This window comes from Paralichthys olivaceus, chromosome 23 (genome assembly GCF_024713975.1).
Source record: "Paralichthys olivaceus isolate ysfri-2021 chromosome 23, ASM2471397v2, whole genome shotgun sequence".
NCBI classification, from domain to species: domain Eukaryota; kingdom Metazoa; phylum Chordata; class Actinopteri; order Pleuronectiformes; family Paralichthyidae; genus Paralichthys; species Paralichthys olivaceus.
Genome location: NC_091115.1, coordinates 12,769,417 through 12,792,613, shown reverse-complemented (window position 1 = coordinate 12,792,613; position 23,197 = coordinate 12,769,417). Strand labels below are relative to the sequence as shown.

Sequence of the window (23,197 nt, the reverse complement as noted above, 5' to 3'; positions counted from 1 at the left end):
TTAGTACCAGCACGGTGTAAAGCTCCCTGTGAACTAATCTCATCAGGTTGCCTTTTGTTTTTGCATAAGTACATTTATGCCCCGCTATTGTAAAAAAACTATGTACGATTGTGAGTGGAGAGTTGTGTAACTGTATCTCAGTCGGCGTGCATAATCAGATTTGTAAATTTTTCAAATAATTGGTGAATCTGTATTCAGATTGTGTAGTGTATTGAAATATGTAAGTATATACATGAATACTAATGAGTGAAAAGTAACTCCAAGAGCTGGAAATACACACAAGTCATCAGTAAAGCTGGACATACACTGCACAAAGTATCAAATACATACTGGAAATAAGACTAATGGGATGATTTTCACAGGAAGTATAAAACCCCTCACCTGTGTCTCTTATGAATTAAAACATCCCTCTAAAATGTGAAAGAAAGGACTTTATTCTTTAATTACTATTCCTGTCAGAGAGAAGGGACAGTGGAAGAAGGCTTAAACTCAGGTCGCCATGTCCTACAATCCCCTTGTTATCCCTTGGACAATTTCCACTTGCTACCACAAAAGAATAATCACCTCTCTCTTCATTTTTTAAGGTGTTAGCAACATGGCAGAAAGACAATAAGCACTGCAGCCAATTTAATTTCATCATATCACAACATACCAACGCATTAAAACTGCAATAGCATGAAATTGTGACACACGAAAATTAAAATGAAATCAGACTGGGAGCGTCTTGCTGTCTCCCACACACCTGACTGGCTCTCCGGGACAAATATACATGTTCATACATCATTTACTTAGTGTCCTCCGTGTTGTTCTGCAGTCACTGAACTGACACACTCATCCACACGGACAGAGGGACTCAGTGTCTCGCACAAGGACATCGGGCTGTCATGGGGATCAAACCCACATCCTCCTAGTTACAGGACGGCCTCTGTTGCCACGAGGACACAGGGACATCACACTGTGACATTAATTTATTTTCTTTTAAAAAGACCTGACAAAAATGCTGCTCTGTGATTTAACCTGCTTTGGACCTTGATGCAGTTCTGACAGTTTGACTTCATTTCCTGCTCGTCCTTCATGAGACAGTTTGGGTTTGTGAAATCTGAAACTTGTGAAACATGTATTTTGTGATTGGTGTCCTCAGAGCACTCTTTTTTTTTTTTTTACTTTGACAGATTTTCTTTGTCCCGATTTTCCCTTTAGATCATTTCTATTTTGTGAAGTATTAAAGGTGCTGGCAGGCAGAGTTTGCCCGTCAGCTGTATCCCACTCTTCTTCTTGATGACTGACAACATTTACTGTATGAACACAACAGCGATAACTCATGGTATGTTTTTTTCCCATATTTCCCAAAATGTTAAACTAAATTACTGAATAGTATTAGCAACATGTTAATCTTTATAAACTGATTCTGAATGTGAATTCGCAGAATCTGGGGGACAAGAATTTGGGGCTGGAAGTCTTCTGGTTTCTAGTTTGACCAATAACGTTATAGCAAGTTAACAGTTTGTTCCATCGCCTATTGGTTTACCAATTTATACGCATTCATAATCAGATCGCTGCTAATAATAGAGATTAGATATAATGTCACCCGGGCCAGAAACGCCTACAAAAAGTGTTTTGTGTGGAGAAACGTTCAACTCATGTGACAATAGAATCAATTTGGACTATAAACAGTGAAGAGAGAATGAAAAACTGAGTCTGGGCCCGGATATCTGCTGGAAGGTTCATTCATCGTCAGATTATAGCTAATGCAAGTATTTGAAATATAAAAACTACAGGAACACTGCCACAGTTTGTACTAATGCATAATTATAAGTATAGGTATTTTAAGATGATGCTAATTAAGATGTTACTTAATCAGATTTAAAGATAAACAGAGATAATCTTGTATGGGAATTGTAACAGTACTAGTACAGTGAAAAGTACAATACTTTCCTCTTACATTTGATGAGGTACAAGAGTATAAATTGTATAAAAGTCAAGCACCAGTTCCTCAAAAAGTACAATTCTTTAGGTGTACTTCATTTTCTCCATTACATATAGTTAAATTGATTGATATCAGTTGAATATATCAGTGTCTGTTGTTGAATGTGCTAGTTTTGACTAAAATATTTAGACTGTGTTCATTGATAATTCATAAAGCCTCAGCTAAGAGAGCAATTACAGGGAAGCAAACAATAAGCTGTTGTGTTATCCGATCTTAACTATAAAAGGAAAAGAGAAGAGACTCGCAGGTACACTGTGATCTGAGTGAACGCTTCTAAACGCTGATGGTGCCATCTGAAGGTGGGGTTAGACTGAAATAGCACAGTGGATCATGAGACGGTGATGCATAGACACTTTAATCAAAGGAAAACTAAGGTTGAGGCCATTTGGCTGTTGCGGTTTTGATGAGCGTGGCCTCTCAGATAGCATCTCTACGTGTCGTTACGGAAGGTCGTTTTGGTGGTTAACTCCCTGAAAGGGCACTTAGCCTCAGTGTCGGGTAACAGCGCTGATATTTGCTCTGCCGGGGCTTCTTCTTTGCAGATATTTGAAATCAAGGCCGTCCTCGCTCGGGGCTGCATTCATGCTGCAGCTGGAGGTGTCCCAATCAGTTTCCCTCTCACTTGTGAGTGGTGAGAGATTTCATTTACAATCAGTGTGAGCAGTGCTGCTTGTGGGTGTGTGTGTCACTTTCTGCAGTTTTCATCAGCACCGGATGGAATCAAATGATTTTACAAATAAATTCACAAATGCCTAATTTCTGCAGCTTTGCATAGAAACGGTATGGAGAACAACTTGATTGGTGATTGGAGCACACTCAGACTCAACTGAAAAAAAAAGCTACAAAGACATATTTATCTTCACATGTGGACATGTGAGTGTGAGCTGTCGGGCCTTAAGTTTATAGATTACATGCCAGAACTGATATGAACAGTCATGCAGATATAATCAGATATGAGGAGCAAATCAGAAGTGAGCTTGAAGGCCCGAGGAGGGAACCGAGCCACTTACAGTCTCGCATGACAGAATTTGGAGCAAGACTCACATAGCGCAGTCTCGCTACAGGCAGAACGATTTGATTAGCAAGTCGTCAGGACGATGCGCTAAAGCAAGGATCCTATAATAGTCCCATACGCAAGTTCATACATCAAACTCAACACGGCCGTGACAGCTGTCTTGTCTTGTCTATGAAGTGAAAAGAGCAGGATTTGTAGCAGATGTTTCGCCGAGCGTGTGACAAAGAGTGGGCAAACTCCCTTGTTTGGCATGACAGGGTTGAGAGCTTCCCTCCTCAGCTGTCAGAAGGGAACATCTGTGTTTTGGCGAACGAGCTGTGTTTGTTCTGTGATGGAGCAATCGGCTCCCTGCAGCCGTCCGAGGTGACAGTCGCTCTGTCACGGTCCAAGTAAAGAGTGAGATAGAGATGCAGGGGTAGGGGAAGAGGGGCGGTAATCCCTATATCAAATCCAGCTGCAGAGACAGAGAGGCAACGTCCAGCTTTTTACAGTTTGATAACACTCCCAACACCCGCCCTGCAATCTCTATGATACCGTGGATTACACTCGTGCCTTGTGCATTTCAAGGGTGAAACTTCTCACAATTGAGGGAAACTGAAAATTGAATCTTATACTTTTTAAATGATTACTTGCATGAAAGTAAAGCACGTTACAGTTTAGTATTAAAGCTGCTTACAGGCAAGATATTTATGGAAAAATACGACAGTCTTACGAGCCTTTAAGTTTCTGAAACAGGGACGAACTTTCCATTCCCACAAAATTAGATACGTAGTCATCCGCCACTTAAAATGTGTTTTTCTCATTATTACTATTTGAGCCTCACTGTGCAGAATAATATATGCAGTCTGCACTTATCTAACACTTATATTCATATTTATCTCAGTGAAGGAGAAAGGATCATTGCAATTATTGCAATTGTTATTCTGAATATGTATTTCAAATGGTGAGGATCAATAATATGTCTTTTATATTTCACATGAACAAAACTTAAAAGGGTTATTCTGTAGTCTATCACATTAATATCTTTATATACCGAAAGAAAAGTGTATTTTACATTTAAGCCATAACTTTTAAAACATCTATATTTCTTCACTGATGATTAATGAGTCAGTGTGGAAAAGATTTTGCCAAAACTGATTTATAACAACTAACTGAGCCTTAAGTTTTTATTTAATGTCTTGTCAATGAATATATTATATTTTGGAAATGATTTGCAGTGTTGTAGTTGTCTTAAAAACTCATCCCTGGCCTGCAGAGAAAACATAGAATTATTTCCTCCTTTTCAAAACAATATTCACTAATAATAGGCCGAGGTTGATAGAGTCCTTTACTGGCTAATGAAAAGTATGTAAACTCATTACAGGAGGAAATAAATGACACAAATGGGACAACAGTGAAAAAACAGGTCAGACCGTCGATCCACAAATAGTCCTTGATTAAACTTAAGTGTTCAGCATTGCCCCTCTTCAAAATCAAATCAAAAAAACAAAGATTAATAAATCATAAAATAGACAATAAATTATCATTTATATTCAGCTTTCCTAAAGATTCCATCAACTTTTCTTTTCACATTTATAATATAAAACAGAAAATGTTTGACAGGCAATAGTCCTTGTTTGAAAATGCATTTGCACAAAAAAATGTCATTAAGTATTGAAAATATGTTTTTTTCCTGCCGTGCTTGTCAACAAACAAAATGCAGTTGTCAAAGTAAATGTTTGTTAACATCTGCCTGCCTGCGTCTACAAAGTGTAAAATACATAATTGTAATGGAGGAACTACTCATCAGTAGAAAAATAATTAACCTGAAACTCATTTAACTTCATATCTCTTTGCTTTTAAGTTGAAATCCATGTTACCATCGTGAATGAAGCTATTAGGAGGCCTGCGGTGTATACTCTGAGTATAAAGGGATACAGCACATCACTCTCTTTTTAACTATATGCTTAAACAGCACAGCCTTTTCATTAGAAGGGCTTCATAGTGGATTTTACATTTCAAGTGTGGAATTGGGACGAGCAGATAGTCTCTATAGACATACCGGGTAACATGCTAATGAGCTGTTAAGAGGACAGAAACCCTAATATGGCCGCCAGGAGCAGAAGAAGAACATAACCTGCCACTTTGTTGTTGTTCAGCCTCAGAGTCAGAACAGGAGAATAAAAACGGATTGGTCAAAGTGACAAGCTCAGGAGTCGTTCACTGTGTCTCTGGAGGACAGTATAGCAAATGTTATTATTTCTCCATCAACAGCACTAAAGTGATAGCAGACGCCGCGCAGCACTGTTCTTCATTCTGTCAGAAACTTTTTCATTCATGATATTTTCTTTCCAGCAGTTAAAAATAAATGAAACTGCAGAAAAAAATGTAAAAGACAATTTATCTTGTATCTAAAAAGAAAAACGGTAAAATTGGATGAATGCATCATGGCTAATCATAGAAGGAATCAGACTTACTTTGTTCATAATTCAGGTTACGTTATTGTACGGGTATGAGGCTGACAGCATGTTCGCAGCCTGCTAATGTTACAGCTCCTTTTCATGTGATTGAGGTGGGAACTTGCTTTGGATGCTAAAATAAGATGTTTTTATTTTGTGCGCGCTGAAGTCTTTTAGAAGCAACAGCTCCTCAGTTAAGCCGTTTTCAGACAGGACCTACGGGTAAAATCTGGAGAATTGGATACGGAGTGTACCCAGAGTTTGCCTTTCACACATGCACAACACAGTCGGAGGAGGCGTTCACAACGGCAACAAATCCTCCGCATTATTCAGGCGAGAGGTGGAGCAACCGGGTACAGGCAGACAGTATTAACTCCGCTGCAGAGATCACGTGATTTTCTTAACAACACACAGACACTGGTGTCAGCTCTTATTCTCTTGACATCTATGTCATTGGCTTCTAGATGTGTCACCTCTTTTTCACCGGGAGATATTTGTTTTCTTTTGCTTTTTTGCATCTGTCGTCAGAGAAAATATGGAGGAAATGCGGAGGAGGTGCATGTCTGAAAGCAGCTTTAGTGTGTCCTCTCACCAAGGTCAATCCTCAAGTGGAGTCTTTTTACAACAGGGCTCACTGGTCCGCCAGTGTTCAATTTGTCTCACAGAGAGGGAAAGGGAGTGGGAGGGCAGGACCTAACGACTGAGGCGATCAGAGTTTTGGTCAGAGACGGGGATTTCTCGCTTCATTCAGTTTTAAACAAATTCACTTTGTACTCTTGAAAGGAAATCCAATGATCTACACCGCAGGCTTAGACACCACACAACAGAGCCGACTCATAACAAAGGGATAAAAGTCTAATCACTGGATAAATTTGAGCAGACGAATCCAGGAGAACTACTGAGGTGGCACCTGTGGAAAGAATATGTATTATTCCTCGATAAAGGCCTTCATTTGCATTTGAAAGTACGACACATGATAAACTGTGGAAAGGAAAAGGTAAAGCCACTGAGTTTGTTTCCTCTCGAAACCATCGGAGACTTTGCTCCACTACATGTAGAAAATATGATATCTATCTATATATACAGAGATATATAGATATATATAGATACTAAATCAGCACTCATTATAGTAATTATAATGAAGACATTTATTTTAATTAGCGTTATCATCATTATCATCAGGGTTATCATCATACTTAAAGGAATAATTCAACATTTTCGGATTGTAAGCTTATTCGCTTTTTATTTTTTATTTGAGAGAAATGAGAAGATACGATTTATGAACCTTCATTGATCCTCCGTAGAGGAAAGTCACATATGACACAGCAGTAGCAGTGCAATAGGAAAAATATTGTAAAATTATATTATGAATAAAAAAAAAAGAAATAACACTACATAAGGACATTTTTTTCTAAAATGTGCCCTATAGGTATGAGGATCGAGGTTTTATTGCTTAATTGTCCATTATGGAAGTAAACAGAAGTAAACAGTGCAGTCTAACGGCTGATTGCTTTGAGGCACGTGGCTGAAGGTTGATGCATCTGACTTGATTAAATTAATGTATTTACTGATTTATTGATTCAATTCATTAAATGTTTGTTTTTTTACAACACTGATATATAATCACCCAATAAAGTCATTATGCCAATTTTGTAAGCAGATAATTACCTAATTACACACCCAGCAGATTTGGAGCAACATTAGCATTCATTGGCTGTGGTGTTTCTCCAACAACTCATTCCCCTTGGAGCTTGGGCAGCGGGGGGAAATATCTAGCTCTTTAGCTGCTAGAGGCTGGTACATCAGCTAGTTGATGTCTTTGTCTACCAGGCAGGTGGTGTACAGTTGTTCTGTCAGACCTTTAACAATGGAAACAACCTCCTGCTTGTGGAAGCTGTGAAACTGAACCGAACCAGTAAAAAACAGTGGGATGTAATCTTCCTGAAAGATGCTCAAATTCACCTTAACCACAAAGCACTCCCAATTAATGCAGTTTTAAATCAGGATTGAGAGGATTATATTTTCTAATGCAGTTGCTGTTAGCGGCCCTCTCTGATTTCTGTTTTTGTTAAACCTTGAACAATCTCAGAGGTGACAAATGAGAACATGGATTTGAATCATACAGTTCTGGAAGGTGTCAATGTAAACGTTAACGCTTCTTCTACTGCAGGAATGAGCTGCCATTCTGTTTTTAAAGCAGCAGATAGATAAACCTGTATGAACTGGATGCAGGCTGGATCCCCTTGTTGTGTTATCTCAGCAATAACAGAGGTAAAGAGGTAAAAAGTGGATTTAGATGACACCATTCATGCAGCAGTATTTTTGTCCAAGTTGCTTAAGACCTCAGAGTCAAGGTCAGGATCTAAAATGGCCTCAAACTGTAACAAATCTTCAGCGACTCGCTCTGCCAAGCGCCCCCGCCGAACCAATGACAACACAGCACATTCAGGGACAATGAGATGTCATTTATAGAATTGCACCCTTATAGAGCGCACAACAAATGATGCTGTAGAGCTTTGCCCTGCGCTGTCACCAATGACCCTATTTTCACACACATATCATTGCCGTGAATTGCACAGCGACGTCGACTGGCCACCATTTCAGTCCAGGGCCCAATTCTTGAGGCAACCAGAGGCAATAAATCTGTCACCATGAAGGTGAACGTTAGCACCGGCCGCTCTAATCAAAGCACCTGGGTGTGCAGTTTGAGCTCCATTTGAGCAAATACATAAACCTCACCATTACGTTAATATCACACTCTCAATTCGAGTGAATTTCCTTCCATGTGTCTCCAGCTACATTCAACTCTGTGCTAAGTGTCATGAGGCTAACAGTCTCGGCCTCTGTGGAGGGTTACATCATTGTGTAGTATATCCACAGGATATACACGATGAAAAAGCACTTGGTGTGTTTAAAGAGGTTAAATGACCTGAAGTTCAGATATTTTCAGTATGCCCAGGAAGTATTAAATTATAATTAACATTGATAATAAAACAAAGAATATATAAATACCTAGACTGTGGTAGCCTGTAATTGTTTCCTAACTTTGTTTCACACTGCTCACAGCATGAGACATGTCACACGTCCATAATGTTTTTTATAATCCACGCAGACAGTCACACTCAGTTTGTCATGCAATTAAATTATTTATCTTCACCCTTTAGTCTGTGTATGCATCACAAGTATTGTAATTTTAGACATATAGAGTTTTGTCCTTGCAATTTTATAATACATCTGAAGACAATGTTCCCAATAGCCTTATTCTTTATTACCCTGCATTACCCATCTGCTACGTTGCTAAATTGTTAGCCTCTGCATATTCTAGAGGCCAATGACAACCACTTGAATACCAAGGAATTGGCAAAATGAACTAAAATGCAGTACAATGCTGAGTGGTATGATATTATTTATTATAATGTACAACTATTATTTATGACATTGATACATTATAAATACAAATGTGTCGTTATTAAAATTATAAGGCTGCATCTAATGAAGAGGGAGCTAATTTCAACTTTTTCATATAATGATGAGGAGATTAATTTATTTACAATAGTGCATCATAGGTTGAGTTAGGCAAACATTTAGAGCTATATTTTTTGTTTTAAGCATTTAATTTAGTAGTAGAAGTAGTAGTAGTAGTAGTATGTAACTCCTGTGTTCAAATACAAGTAGTACAGTAGAAAGTTCATTTCTCTGACATTTAGTGAAGTGTAAAATATCAATAGTACTAGTACCATCACATTGTACTGAAGTGCTGTGGTTGTGTAAAAGTGATGAGATGTATTGTCAGAGGTTGATTTCAGACCAACATATCAGTCTAATCCCAGTTTCCTGTCTAAATGTAAAAGCTGTTTCATGGCAACCTCAAGGAGGCAGAAGCCAGAGTGTATTTCACTGAATGTCGAGCTTTTCTTTAAGATGACGAACACTAAATTGCATCAATAACTGTTAAGTTAAGGCTCAATCAACAAAGGCATTTAAAAACCTTCACAAGTGATGTTATGCTGGAGAGACAGAAGCCAGAGTCTGCTCCCCGCCTGCATGTCATGATGACAAAACATCTCATTTATATTTTCAGAGGGCACACTGAGCCTCTGATACACTGCTTCGAATTCCTGTGAGACACTGGCAGGTAAAAAAAAAAAATCCCTACAAAAAGGTCATGTTCGCTTTGCCAAAATAAACTTAATTACACAAATAATCTGAGAACCCCAACGAGGTTTAGCCAATCTATATGTCAATGAGGCAGGCAGATAAGATGTGGGAGGCGGTAAATAAGGCGTAAATGCAGCTTGTAACATTGTACGCTCACGCCATACGATACCGCGCTTCTTCCAGTAATTACCGTGCCGCTGCTGCATCCCCGATTGAAATTTGATCTTTTTCTGTCAATGATAACACACTGTGCCAGATGGTTTATGCAGTGTGGCCTCAGCTACACCACACTTCATTAGGAAGAGGGAGTGCAGAGGAAAAGGTGCTGCGGATGGAAGGATTAGCCACCTTGGCCTGCTCACTCTCTTCCAGTCTGCTGTAGAGCCTAGAGAGGCTTAGGGAAGCTTGTCCGGGCAGCAGAGGGTCTTCACCTTCTGTTCGTGCCCCCGCTGCAAGAAGCTCCTGTTTGAGGAGCGAGGGGGGAGGATTTGGAGACAGTGAGCTGGGGCATATTCACCCCACAGCTGTAGTCTGTTTTGAAAAGCAAGGAGGAGGATAACAGTGGTGTGATGAGAGCAAATATGCATTTCGACATGCTAAGCTATTGTGAAGTTTAACCGTGAGCTCGTGGAACAGCACCCTCTTCCTGTTCTGTGCCATAAAGCCTCCAGCTCCAACCAAAGGGCTCTTGCTGAAAAATATGTGCAGACTGACAGAGATGCTTGGCTGTGAATGTAAATAAACCAGTGTCTAACGTTGCTGTAAAAAGCTTAAAACTACAGCTGGCTTCATGGTAACACTCCTCTTTGTTTTCACAGGATGAGTGAGCGATACACGCACATCGGAAGTAAAGTGGCTCTACTTGTAATGGTGCTCGTGGTCAGTGTCTGGGAGATGACCGTACCAACAGAAGGAGCTTCAGGTGAGAATGTCAGAAAAAAACCCCACAGCTGCTGGATATCAGGTGCAAAACATCTCTATACTCACTCCAGTGAAAATAAGCTCCTTAATGGAACAAATGAATACTCCAGTGAGGCGACATCACACAGGGGTAAAGCTGTCACCTCCTGTTTCTGTCTTCGTGCAATCTGAGCGAGTCGACGACTGCAGAGACAGAACCTGAATATGTTCATGACGCCACTACAGAAGGCTCCACAGCTGTTTTCCTACCTTGTTACATCAATGAGCATTATTAGCATACAACCTCACAGACTGTGTTGATTCTAATAATCACTTGTAGTGTGTGTGTGGCTCAGTTCATCTCCCGTCTCATTGGTTGTGACAGTCACAGAAGTTCTGACTGAATCAACAGTATATAAAGTGTTACACTTTATAAATAATCAAGTTGTATTCATTATTTATACCAATACATTCCATGAAAATGAATTGATCCTGAGTCTATGTCTGAGTAGCCAAAGCCAGACTGTGAGACTCTCTCACACACACACACACACACACACACACACACACACACACACACACACGCTTACAATATATAAAGCTAAAGGACTCACAAGAGACAGATTAAAACCTGAGGTATTCTTAAGATAATGTGTTCACAAGGCAAAAAAAGGGGTCTTGTCACAATGACCTTGACCTCCAAATTAGAATCAAATCATCCTTGTGTCCAAGTGAATGAATCACATTGACGCAGCACTGACCTCCTGCAACAATGTGAGGAGAAATGCAGGACAGACAGAGGAGTGCCGTCACGGTGGCTGCCACTTCTCATGTGAGGTGCTTGGAAGGGAATTTCTCACTATGCTGCATCACAAATAAAATGTCACAGTGGTAAATGGGGGAATAATTGGATTGAAACAGCTATTTTGGAGGTATGAGTCAAACCCGTCTACCTCATTAAAATTGTCATCCAACGGTCACTAGTAAACCCAGGGAGATCGATTATGGCAACTCAGCAAAATTACAAGAAGATGCCAACCCACGTTTCATCAGCCTGAGTCCCATTGACAATACACAGCCTCAGGTAATTGGTGGTGTACAGGCAGCACTGCTCTCAGACAGGATGTCCATCTGCGAGCATGATCAAGATTGCACACCTCTCTTCTCTTTTGTCGACCAATTAGACGGGAGCAAGGTGCTTTGATGTGCGCTGCTTTGATTGGCAGCGATCCCCGCTCAAGGCCCTCATCATTTCAGCAGGAAGTGGATCAGAATAATCTGGTTTGCATTTGATTTGTCTGCGATAGCCGTCGCAACCCCCTATTTTCCCCTTGGTGATATTTCTGTTGCTGTAAACCTGTTATCATTCAAGGGGTGAAATCAACCCTGAACACTTTGAAAACAGAGAAACTTTATTTCTTCCACACAAGAAGACGACCGAGAGGAAAACAAAGGCCAGCAAGGAGCATTTGTTTCGCATGGAGACGAGTTGCTTTAGTAACGGACATGAGCTTTGACCACCGTATATAGGCGGATTGTGTCAGCAAAGACGACATCGTGTTTGCACCATCGAACCGTCATCTTCTCTGACAGCTATGTAAAGTCAGTTTATTTTGCACTCTGATTTATGAAGACAGAAGATTTGCCTTTGCTCTCTCTTGTCAGACAGCCATGCAGCCACTGAAGAGTCTGTCCTGCGGTGGATGTTTACAATACAAAATTAATGAGTGCCGGTGGTCATCCTGTTCACCTTTGTGCTTGTCCTTTATTGACCAGGAAGGAGGTAGAGTGGATAGAAGAGAGAGACAGATTCACTCCCGGGCTGACTGGGCTCACAAGCTGTGAGCACATCCAATTCAGTTTAATAAGTGCCTACCGTTTTATTATATTCAGACTTTCTAAAGAGATAATGATAATACATGACCTTTCTTTGATGAAATCCATTAATATTGGTTTTAATCTCATATTTATTATCAAACGTATATTAAAATAAAATGGCTCAAAGCGCCGCCTACTGTTTCAAATTGTGTTGGACCTTGCAGGACCAATTGTTGCGTTGCGTCAACAGTTTGGGACGTCACTACATAAGAACATTTATATGTATGTATGAAAAAGTATGTGTGTGTGTGTGTGTGTGTGTGTGTGTGTGTTTAATTTCCAGTGAGAGACACCTCAGTCCAAATGTAAAAGAGTGAATATGCTCCTGTTCAGTGTTACTTGGTTGGAGGCTCATCATATAATCCCTCCACCCCAGTTTGCGTGTAGTGTTTTGAGTATCATGTTGCAAATTACTCTAATTAAACTTTAGTGTTCTGGGGTATTAGACTTTGTGCATAATTAAGGCCTTTAAAATGCAGGGGATGTTGACAGGATTTGCTAGTAATTTGAGTAAATAATGAATTTGAACTTTATTACCTCATAAAATATTAATCAGACAACTAACAGAGTCACAGTGACCACCCACTTTTAGAATGGCTCTGGTTTCTGGGGCAAATTCCCCATTAGTTTCCCACATTGATGATTCAGAAAATCCTTATGAAAAGAGGATGGATGGTAAAAATATTATGGCTGTAAATTAAAATATCTATTCAGAAAATTAATGGGATTTTTACTTCGTTTTCTTACTGTTTTGTGTTATTTCTCCAATAAACCTTGAACCGCAGAATGAGTCAGTTATGTGAAAATCTTATTAATTGAAACAACTTTACATCATGAGAAAATAATAACAGGCTTTGGACAAATCTCTGTGGCACTTTCATAATGTACGACATCAGAACACAGTCCCTTTATATTTGATGGTTGGCAGAGTGGGTGCAGAGTATTTACATTTTGACCTTCAAATTGTATTAGCACCATCCCAGCAGACACATTATAGCCTTGAATTACAGTGTCCACAATGGGAAAACACTTGGCAAGTGTCTATGCACACATGTTGCTATGGGGGAACTTAACCTGAGTGGAATAAAATATGTTTGATGGCGCTTTCCTCCATGTTGTAAATGTTGGAATAACGTGTATGAACTTGATGTCTAACTAACAGAACATCCTGTGTTACAGTATGCATCAAAGAATGTAGCTTACTCAGCTCCTCAGACTTTCTGCACTTTGTGATAAAAATGACATACGTGTTGCATAAAAACACATCTTGCCCAGGAAGGAAAACTCTGCGTTCAGCCTTGAGAGAGCAGGTACTAAGAGTCAGAGCCTCTACAGGTCCCAGTGAAGAAAAAACAATAACTCCTCATGCTCAGTTGCATTGAGAGTGCCTCCTTGAATCTGACAGTTTGGAGTAAAGCAGTTCCTCATGTTTCACTCTTCAAAGCGCCACCTACTAAGTAACAGAAACGGGACAATCTGTTCGTCAATGTTACCACAACAGTTCTGCGTGTCATTATGTAGGTTTGTACAGAGGGATCATTTCTCAATCTGAGAGGCGGGAGTTTTGGCTGCACACTATGCTGTTTATGAAGCAAAGCAATGATTACATTATCATTCACAACAGCCTCATGAATGATACAAATGATGCATTATTTGCAGTTTCCTCTGTCTCCAGAGACTAAACCATTAAGCCTCTCAAGCAGAGCAATTTAGCGCTGCACCGACAGAAATAGCCAATCTCTTCTCACTGAAAGCAAGGCTGGTTCAAAAGGTTCGCTAAAATAAACAAGTGCCTGGTTAAAACCCAATACAGTCAGTGTTGGCAGTTTGTGTTGGAGTTGGGTCGAAGCAGCAAGTCAAGATTTGATCCCAAGCTGCTTTGAGGGTTCAACCCAACTTTAATGTTATATATAAGACTTTGGAACGTGGGGGAGAACGTTCGTATTTGAAATGTAATGATCCATTCAAATTCAAATATATAATTTAACAACACATCAGACCATATAAAGTGGTTTCTCTCCTGATCCTGCAGAGGGCGATCACTATTTGTTTGACCTGTTGCATGCCCTCTTGACCTGGCAGGAAATTAAGTCAGTAATGTTGCATCATTTTGATATGAAAGTGGACGACGCCAGCAAGCAAAGCCGTCCTGAGCAGACAATCATGACACCAGAGCACCTGAGAAGTGATGTGCTGAAGTATTCTGGGTTCTACACAGTAGATGGCAAAGTAAGGATCAGGTGAGGCTGTTTGTTGTCTTTGTACTTACAACTGTCAAACTGTCTGATAACAAATCTATGGGTTCACCTGTTAGCAGCAGCTGAATAGGCTCCACAGACGAGCGGCACAGCATCAAGTGTTCAACCTTGTCTGACAGTGTGCTCAGGAACGAATCTGAGACAATACAGGTTATAGGTTATAGGTGTTATAGGTACTATAGGTACTATAGGTACTTCTGCATTGCCTTCACTTTCCATTTTTATACACAGTCAATGTTCGGCCGATATGAGTGTATTCTGATTTCTTGGCATTAAGGGTGGGGCTGGTGTTCTGCTTTGACTCCACTCGCAGCCGCAGGACTGGACTCTGTATAACCCGCACCATCTTCCTCCATGAGGCTGGTGGTGATAACTGCTGCTCCAGCTAGTACTCAGGCATTTACATAAATACTTCAATCTGAATTTTTCACACAGTTCAAGACAACCCAACCCGCCTCAATCACAAATTTACGCAACTGAAGGTGTTTTTAACAGAACTTAAAAGTAGTAGTAGAAAGTATACGGATCAGTTTAATGGGAAATATCCCTGCTATTCATTTGACTACATTTGGATTATGTAACACCTAGTCGTGCTCGGAAAATGACACAAATGAGCAATAAAGTGAAAGTTTTCTTTTTCCAAACTTCGAGATAAGATTGCCCTCGAGCAAGAAGAGGAGGATGAAATGGGAGAGGAGGATAATTTATAAAAGGGAAGACCAAAATGTCTCTTATCCTTTGACAGAATGTTCATTTCAGACCTTTACTCTGCTATCTTTACAATATCTTACTATAAAAAATGTGTTGTGGCACAGCACTGTGCCCTGATAAACTGTAGTTGATATTTTCAGGAAGGTTTCTATTGTTGGAAACACAATTGATGATTGACTCACTTGATGTGGGTTTTGAAAGCTCACACGTCTGATGCAACACAATTTGTTGATGAATTTCTTCCCAACCGATTTATTAGATCTTTCCACTGTGACACCTGTGTTGAGGGGATTCTGGGGAATAGTGTCAACCTCGAAACGTGTAATTAACTATTAGAAGTGCTGCAAGCACACATGGCACCTGTCTACTCTCACATGAAATCTGATCATTGAAGCAAAGATATTAATAGTTTTTCTTCTGTTTTCTTGATGTTTGGATGTCACTGTTTACAGTTTACCTTTTAGCGACAGGAAAAACAACATAACGTGCCTAATGGATGACAGCTCCCCAAAGGTGAACGCGTCTTGATCGCCACCTGGTGGCTGGCTGTAGTACAGGTCATAACCCCCCCATCTATGTTAGTATATGAGGAATGAGCAAAACTAAAAAGTCAAAATACACATTCAACATTTAAAAAGAAGAGATATTTTAATTGGTCTGCTGGACTTTTTAATCTGAGCTAATAGTCATGTAAACGTCTCACATATTCTCTCGTTGCTAATGATTTTATTTAATCAAGTGATAGTGACAGAAAGATTGGAAGAGTAAGACATTCAACAAGGGTCCCAAGCAAGAATCAAACCAGGGACACTGCAGTTACTTTCAGCGACATGCATGTTAACCGCTATTCCACCAGGACACCCCTGCATCCTGATATTTAAATCCCATGGCACCCCCGTCTTAGAAAACTTTGAAAGACTCTGGAGAACAGAGCCCCAGCAGCAGCAGCCTGTCGAGAGCCGAAGGGATCCTCTGTGTCACAGCGGCAGCGCAGCGTGATTAAAGCTGGACCGTGGGTTTGCAGGACACTGATTCCTGAGTGAAATGTTCTCCTCTGTATCTTGCTGGCGGGGGGAAGCTGAGTCGGTGAGTACAACTCTGAATCCAGTCAGAAACACTGCAGCCTCTCAGTGTGAAGCGTGTCCTAGAGACGTGCTACACACTGGCAGCACTCCTCTTACAAACATATAAAGCAGCTCAGCTGGCTGCATGTTTGTCTTTCATATCTATTCTTGTTTTGGCAGCGCTTGAGTGAGCATCCCGCTACTTTTGGGCGACTACCTGCATTATTTTTGATGTATGGAGGATGGGGGGGTGGCGGGACTGTTGGAGCAAACATGCAATCAACAGTTGAATGTATAATCACAATGGCTCTGTCTTTTATATTTTTGTTCTTTTTACCTACTATTCAATCACACTTAGTTAGCACTTTATTAGGAACACTTAACTCAGAATAATGCAGATTAAGCAGTCCTGCAATATCTTGTCCCTTCATTAAGGATATAATGTTGAGTTTGTGTTTATTCAGGCGTTTTGGAGGCTGCAGTTTGTGGTGCTGTTGAACTGCACTGCAGTATAACAGTCACTATTATTTTGTCCACCCTTTTTATAATATTAACAGAACCTCCTCTCTGGTGCAATGCAATAAAATATAATAGTCTGTATTAGTTTTAACTCTTTATTAAATAATAAACTGTCGAAGCTGTATATTCAACCAGCAACTATATTCTAGCTGGGCAGTTGTACACCATGCACCCGATGGTCGATGGTTTGATCCCTGACTGCTTCAATCCGCATGCTGAATTGTCCAGGACACTGAATCCGAAGAGTTGAGAATAATTTACTGCATCTTGCTGAGAGTTGCATGCTCGTTTTGATCAGACGTACAAGCCCATGGTTCCATTTATACTAAAATGGCGGTCCGCATTGGTCTGGCATTCCACGCATGTGTACCTATTCCCACATTCTATTCCATTCCAGTAGTTGGATATGTTGTACCTGGAGCGTGAACAGTTAGCGGACAAACATTATGGCCTGCATGTGGATGTAGACATAGGGGTCCATGCGTTCCCTAGCCAACATGGGTGGATGTGAGTGGACTGGCAGATCCAGCAACTATCAATTTGCCATAAATTGTGTGAATGATATGTGAATGTGTGCTGTATGAATGTGTGTGTGCCAGGGGTGTTTTGAGTTGTCAAAAAGGTTAAGGTATTACTCTACAAAACAATTGCTACACAGACAACTGGTAATCCAATGCGAGAAAAACAGGTGGTGTGAGGAATATTAGATTCTCAGCTAATTTTAATGCACATTTCATGTTTCCAGCTATACAAGAAAAAAAACAAGTAAATCCCAATCCTTGCTCATAGACAAATTAATTAATCTGTCTCATCAGACCAACTGAATCTACCACAGCTAGTCTCAGCAGATGCTTTTTCCAGTAGCTGGAAACAGTTGCTATGCACTAATATAAGGTAAAAATGTAATTAAGTGGGTTTAGCTGAGCCGCTCCAGTATGGAGCAGTTTCACAGTCATTTCAGATTTATTGTTTACTTCAGCGGCAGAGAGCATCTCTACAGAAGGACAACTCATGAAAATGTCACATGCAATTAAAAGAGAATGGAGCAGCTCCGGCTCTAAATAATTCAGACATCGAAGCGTGATCTGGAAACCGTTTCTAAAAACTGCAGTGCTGCACTTTCCCCTTCAAATATTGGACTTTCTTTTTTAAAAGTGCTTCTACTCGTCGTGGTAAATTTGGATCGATATCTGTTCCTACCGCTGACATCTCACACTTGAGGTATTTATATCAAAGGAACATTTTTCATTTCAAATACAGAAATAAGGGACAAAACTAATGTCCTTAATTGTACTTATAATGTCATGAGTCACTTATATTTAGTAGAAGCAACTCATAATTTCTGTTGTATCGTGGGAAATGTAGGATACAGCACTTTTTGACTACAAATTAAAACTCAGATTATCTCGGCCTCTGCTGCCTCTAATTTGACCATTATCTCTCTTTAATCTGTCTCTTGTGATTCCGCCAAATTTAATATAAGCAGAAAATGAATTTGCTGAAATACCCATTTTAATTTCTCACATTAAAATGGTCACATCTAAAGACAATGAAGACCTGAATTCAGCCTAAAATTAAAATGAGTGGCTTAAAAAATGTTAGGCCACTCAGGCAAATGATAATTTAAAAAGAATATATGCATATAAAGATGGGAAATCTGAACCCTCTGATAAAAGGAACCCTCGCTAGTCTGCTCTCCTTGGTAACTTTTCATTATTGAGAGGGATGGAGTGGAGCACGCAATAGAGACCCAAGAGAGAAATTCTTATGGGACTCAATCCAAGGCCAGCCGAGTGGGTGTGGAGATGAAGGCAATAACTATTACACCACTGCTGATTATTCCATTTTCCCTGTCATTTCTCCAGCAGCGCACCATGTCCGAACGGGCACCTGCGAGGTGGTGGCTTTGCACCGCTGCTGCAACAAGAACAAAATCGAGGAGCGGTCGCAAACTGTGAAGTGCTCCTGCTTTCCTGGGCAAGTGGCCGGCACCACCAGAGCCGCCCCGTCGTGTGTAGATGGTACGCTCCAGCAGCTGAATATTTCATGGGCTATCCTCTCTCTTTTTTTTTTTTTTTGCTGAGACTCCTTTCCACAAATCTTGGGCATTAGTTTTGCTGAGATCATCATATAAGTATTCCAGTACACCCACTTAAGTCCTATTTCTAAGAGATGCTGTCAGGAGACGACATAAAATGAGAGCAGAGTTTGTCGTGCAATCAGATTATCACTGCATGAAAAAAGAAAGTATTGTTTGAAGTTATATAAGTAGTTTCTTTCAGTTGAATTACACATGAATAAATCTTTTTATTACTTATATTACGCGCACAGACCTTTTTATGCAATATGAGTTGTGATAACTACATATCGGGATCTAAATTTATGAATTAAATATAGACATTTACTTTAAATCTCCATGCGGACTGGGTTTTTAATTATTTTCTCAATAAATTGTTTAGTCTATAAAATGTCAGAAGGATTACAGCGTTCTCCGCTCACCAGGCTTAAAGGCTCTGCCAGGTACTGGAGGTGCAATAAACAATTCAAGAGAAGAAAAATGTACGCACAGAACCAGAGTGGTCTGGATGTATACACTTTCCAATGATTAGTCCAAGTTCAAAATGTTTGTTTATCTCTGACACAAGATGATACATGGGTACTATATTTTTGTTTCCTGTGTGGACTACAAAAAATACATAGTTGTCTACGAAGGTGAGTAAAAGGTATACAATATGTGACACAAAGAAAATAGACAAATATTAAATACAGTACTCAGTCAGACGTCAAACCAAGGGTGTGAATGAAATTGTACCTTCTTTTCACCCAATCGATTGGTTGTTGGGGAACAAAACACTTGTTATCTCCCTGTGCACTTGTAGCCTTATTAGTCTGAATGAATTATAAACCTAAAAAGCAAGTATACACTTTCATCATTATTCAATCACTTATGCAGTTTTAATGTGCGTAAGTGCTCGTCTAAGTCACCCTCAGTTATCATCATGTGCTTGTTTAAGCTTTATAAGCAGTGGTGAGTAGTTTGACTTTTAGGTAACGTACAGAACAAGCCACCAAAGTTAAGTGTAGTGTTAACTATAGGCACATGTGGTGATGTTGATCTTGGCTGTAAGCAGGACAACTATTTCAGTACAGTGCTCAGGCAGTGAAATCTACATTGTGTTAGGGTGCGTTAGGTAAAGGCCCTGCAGGAACCGATGCCTGATTGGCACCTGATCTCAGCACCCAACCATGGTTGGAACATAAATACTCAAAAGGTGAAAAAAAGTTCTAGTAGCAGTACTTTTTGTACTTCAATTTTTAGAGCTGTCTAATTTACTGAGGACATGAACTGCATCTGTATCCTTGCCATATTTGCCTAAATGCACCCAGTGAACAGAGTCTGGTGAATCCTGGGCCCTTACAAATTGTTTTTCTTTTACTCGCCTATGAATGAATGAGAAGCTGCTAACTGAAGACTGTTAAGTCAATGACTTTTTGAGAGGGTCTCTTAGCATACTAATGGGTCAGACCCCCAACTTGGCTGAAGTGGCTGCTTCACTTTGGTCTGAAAAGCGCATTTCGGCTGAACTCTGGACCCAATCATGTTTGACCTATTACTTGACATTTTGCTATTGACATTTTCTGCAAATTAGAGCTGTGAGCCATTGGCCTCAGTTTAAAGCTCTGTGGGTGATCTCAGAGAAAAATGATCAGCACTTAACCTTTCAATTATTCTTTCTTCTCCAGCCAGGGATTTACCTTTGGCTCAACTCAACTGTGTGAGACAACCTCTTCCTTTACATGAAGATAAATGAGCCTCCAGACATCTGAGAAAAGTTGAATAGATTTGAATGTGTAATTCAAAGGAGGGAGCCAGAAAATACATGCACATTTCACTGAAAGTGAAACATATGGTGACTTCTTGAGATAAATGCACATTTGCGTCGGTGCGGATCAGCCAGAAACGCTGGGATAAATACAAAGGGAACTTCAAGGGTTTAAAACTGAGTTGTTATGCTCTCAGATCATGGAAGAGAAACTGCAGATTACATCACATAACTACTTCATCATGAGAGAAAAAAGTGCTGTGTGTCAGCAAAGCCTCTGTTTTCCTGGAGATAGAGCAGCGCTTTCCACCCTCGCAGAATCACTAACTGGGAACAAATAGAAATGTCCCACTTTGCTTCTGCGCTCAATTTAAGATCAGCATTAAATCCATCCGCTGGACTGTAGAAGCAGCAGTTTACGGGTGAAGTCCAGCGGATGGACTGATGACTGCAGCGTGCACTCAGCAGAGGAGGATGAACTATTCAGAGAAGTGTAGGCAGCAGAAGCACACGTATATAACAACCTGCATCTATAGTATTTTATTTTGAATTCAAAATGCACTGCAAGTATTTTAAGAAAAACTCCTCCCCCTAAGTATTATATTAAGGTTATTATATTATATATATACAATTACATGACAGTTAATTATTTTATCTGATGCATTAATGTGTATGTAGCATTTTACTGTACAAATTAGTTGAGGTGGATCTAATTTGACTTTTGTTTGAATCTGTAACAAGAAATCATACTTTTTAAACTCAGTTTTCAATATGTATAATTCTAACAATAACTGATAAAAGCATCTGGCTGGATAAATGATACAATATATATTTCATACATCATATAAAGTCCCATTGAATATTTAAAATAATATAGAATAATCGATTACAAATAATATTTAAGCTAAAAAGAACTGTATATTACCTCAGATTTGGATTTAGATTAATTCCAATATTTATTTTAACTCTAACAATAGAAACAGAAAATAAATCATATCATTCCTTGATACAGAAAAATCTGCCAGAAGACAAGGGCAGAAGTAGAAGGCTTGGGAATAAATACACTAATTACAATTTACAGTAAATGAATCAAACAAGATAAGTTTTTCAACAAGTTGCATTGCTCCATGCATTATTAGGCAAAAAAACCATCAGATGTATTTTAAAACGCTCAACTGTTTGCATCTGCCTCAAAATCTAACATCACTGATGAGTAACTTGGTTTGGAAAACTGTGTGCTTCATAAACAGCTAAATTACAAGTGACAATCTGCTGTAGCTTTTCAGGAAGCTAATGTCACACTTGTGCCGGAACAACGTGCTTTGGCCAGTTTCCCAACACCCATACTGTGATCTCCAATACTGCCACATGAATGTAATTGAAGCATTCCAGTGTTTCATCAGAGGATAAATGTCGAGATATTTCTAAACATAAAAAAATGATTATCGCTCAGCTCCTCATGTTCTCAAAACATTAGAACTGAGTTACAAGTCATTTACTACATGAACATGCAAAATACATGCCTGATTATCCATCAAGGTCAAAGCAGAGATTTACAGCCACAATAAATGAAATGAAATTAAAGTATAAATCGATTTTTTTGCTCCCAGATGTTTTCCAGATCATGTTTTTAAAGCATCATTAACTGTTAAGTGAAATGTGTCCCATGCACTTTATGTATGTTTGGTCATCAATACGCCCATTTCATTTCACTAGGAACCTTTGTGGCTTCTTAATAGCCGCTGTTCCACAACCACCATCTGCTTGCAGTTGACCTGATGCAGTTTTTACACCACGCTGCAGCTATAACCGTAGCTGTGTGATACAAATTGATTCCCTTGTATCATAAAGTATCCATTCTGTGCAATTTACCCTGCGAAGCTCCGGTGTTATATGTGGATTATAATAACCTTTCTCTTCATTAGGAAGAGCAGTAATGGTGGTGGAGGGTGTGTGGAATGTAGATAATGACCTCTGTAATATCCAACATTTAAATGATGTCTCGCACAATGGAGTAGCAGAAGCTTAATGCTCTCTTTTATGGAAGCTGCACTGGATGGTTTTCCCATCACATGTTGAGAGTCATGTATAGCGGGATACAACATGTATGTTCCCAACCAACCATGCTTCTTCAGTTTCAGTCTTAAACACATGGATGTGTGTGACAAGGCTCTAAAATCTTGAGAATGTGACACACCAGCTCACCATATAATGTAGGTGTGCTTGCAACAAATCCCAAAATATGTCCTCAATAAAGATTTTCCCACAGAATTAATTCAATCTATGGTGGTAGCGTGCAAATGCACAAAGGTCCCTCTTGTGTGCAGGAGATTCTGAGTGACAGGTATACATACTAAAGAGTGAAAGATATGTTCTTCTGTGAGACAGAATTGCGTTTCATGCCACAACTGCAGCTGAAAGAGGTCTGACTGTCTGCATGGAGAG

General features: G+C 39.7%; 1 protein-coding gene and 1 long non-coding RNA gene across 3 annotated transcripts in view; one reads left to right on the top strand and one right to left on the bottom strand.

Annotated features, from left to right (window-relative positions):
• Nucleotides 1–23,197, bottom strand: part of LOC109632810 (uncharacterized) — an 82,621-nt gene that overhangs the window by 30,461 nt on the left and 28,963 nt on the right. The gene's annotated exons all lie outside the window — the stretch shown is intronic.
• LOC109632809 (chemokine-like protein TAFA-2) overlaps nucleotides 1–23,197 on the top strand; it is a 51,433-nt gene that overhangs the window by 21,391 nt on the left and 6,845 nt on the right. The window contains exons 2-3 of one of the 2 annotated variants that reach the window (XM_020092265.2): nucleotides 10,417–10,520; nucleotides 18,797–18,949. In XM_020092265.2, coding sequence (XP_019947824.1) covers nucleotides 10,418–10,520; nucleotides 18,797–18,949 — 256 coding nt within the window. In that variant the 5' untranslated portion in view covers nucleotide 10,417. Of the gene's footprint in view, nucleotides 1–10,416; nucleotides 10,521–18,793; nucleotides 18,950–23,197 lie in introns of both variants that reach the window. The other variant, XM_020092264.2, reaches the window with a different exon arrangement.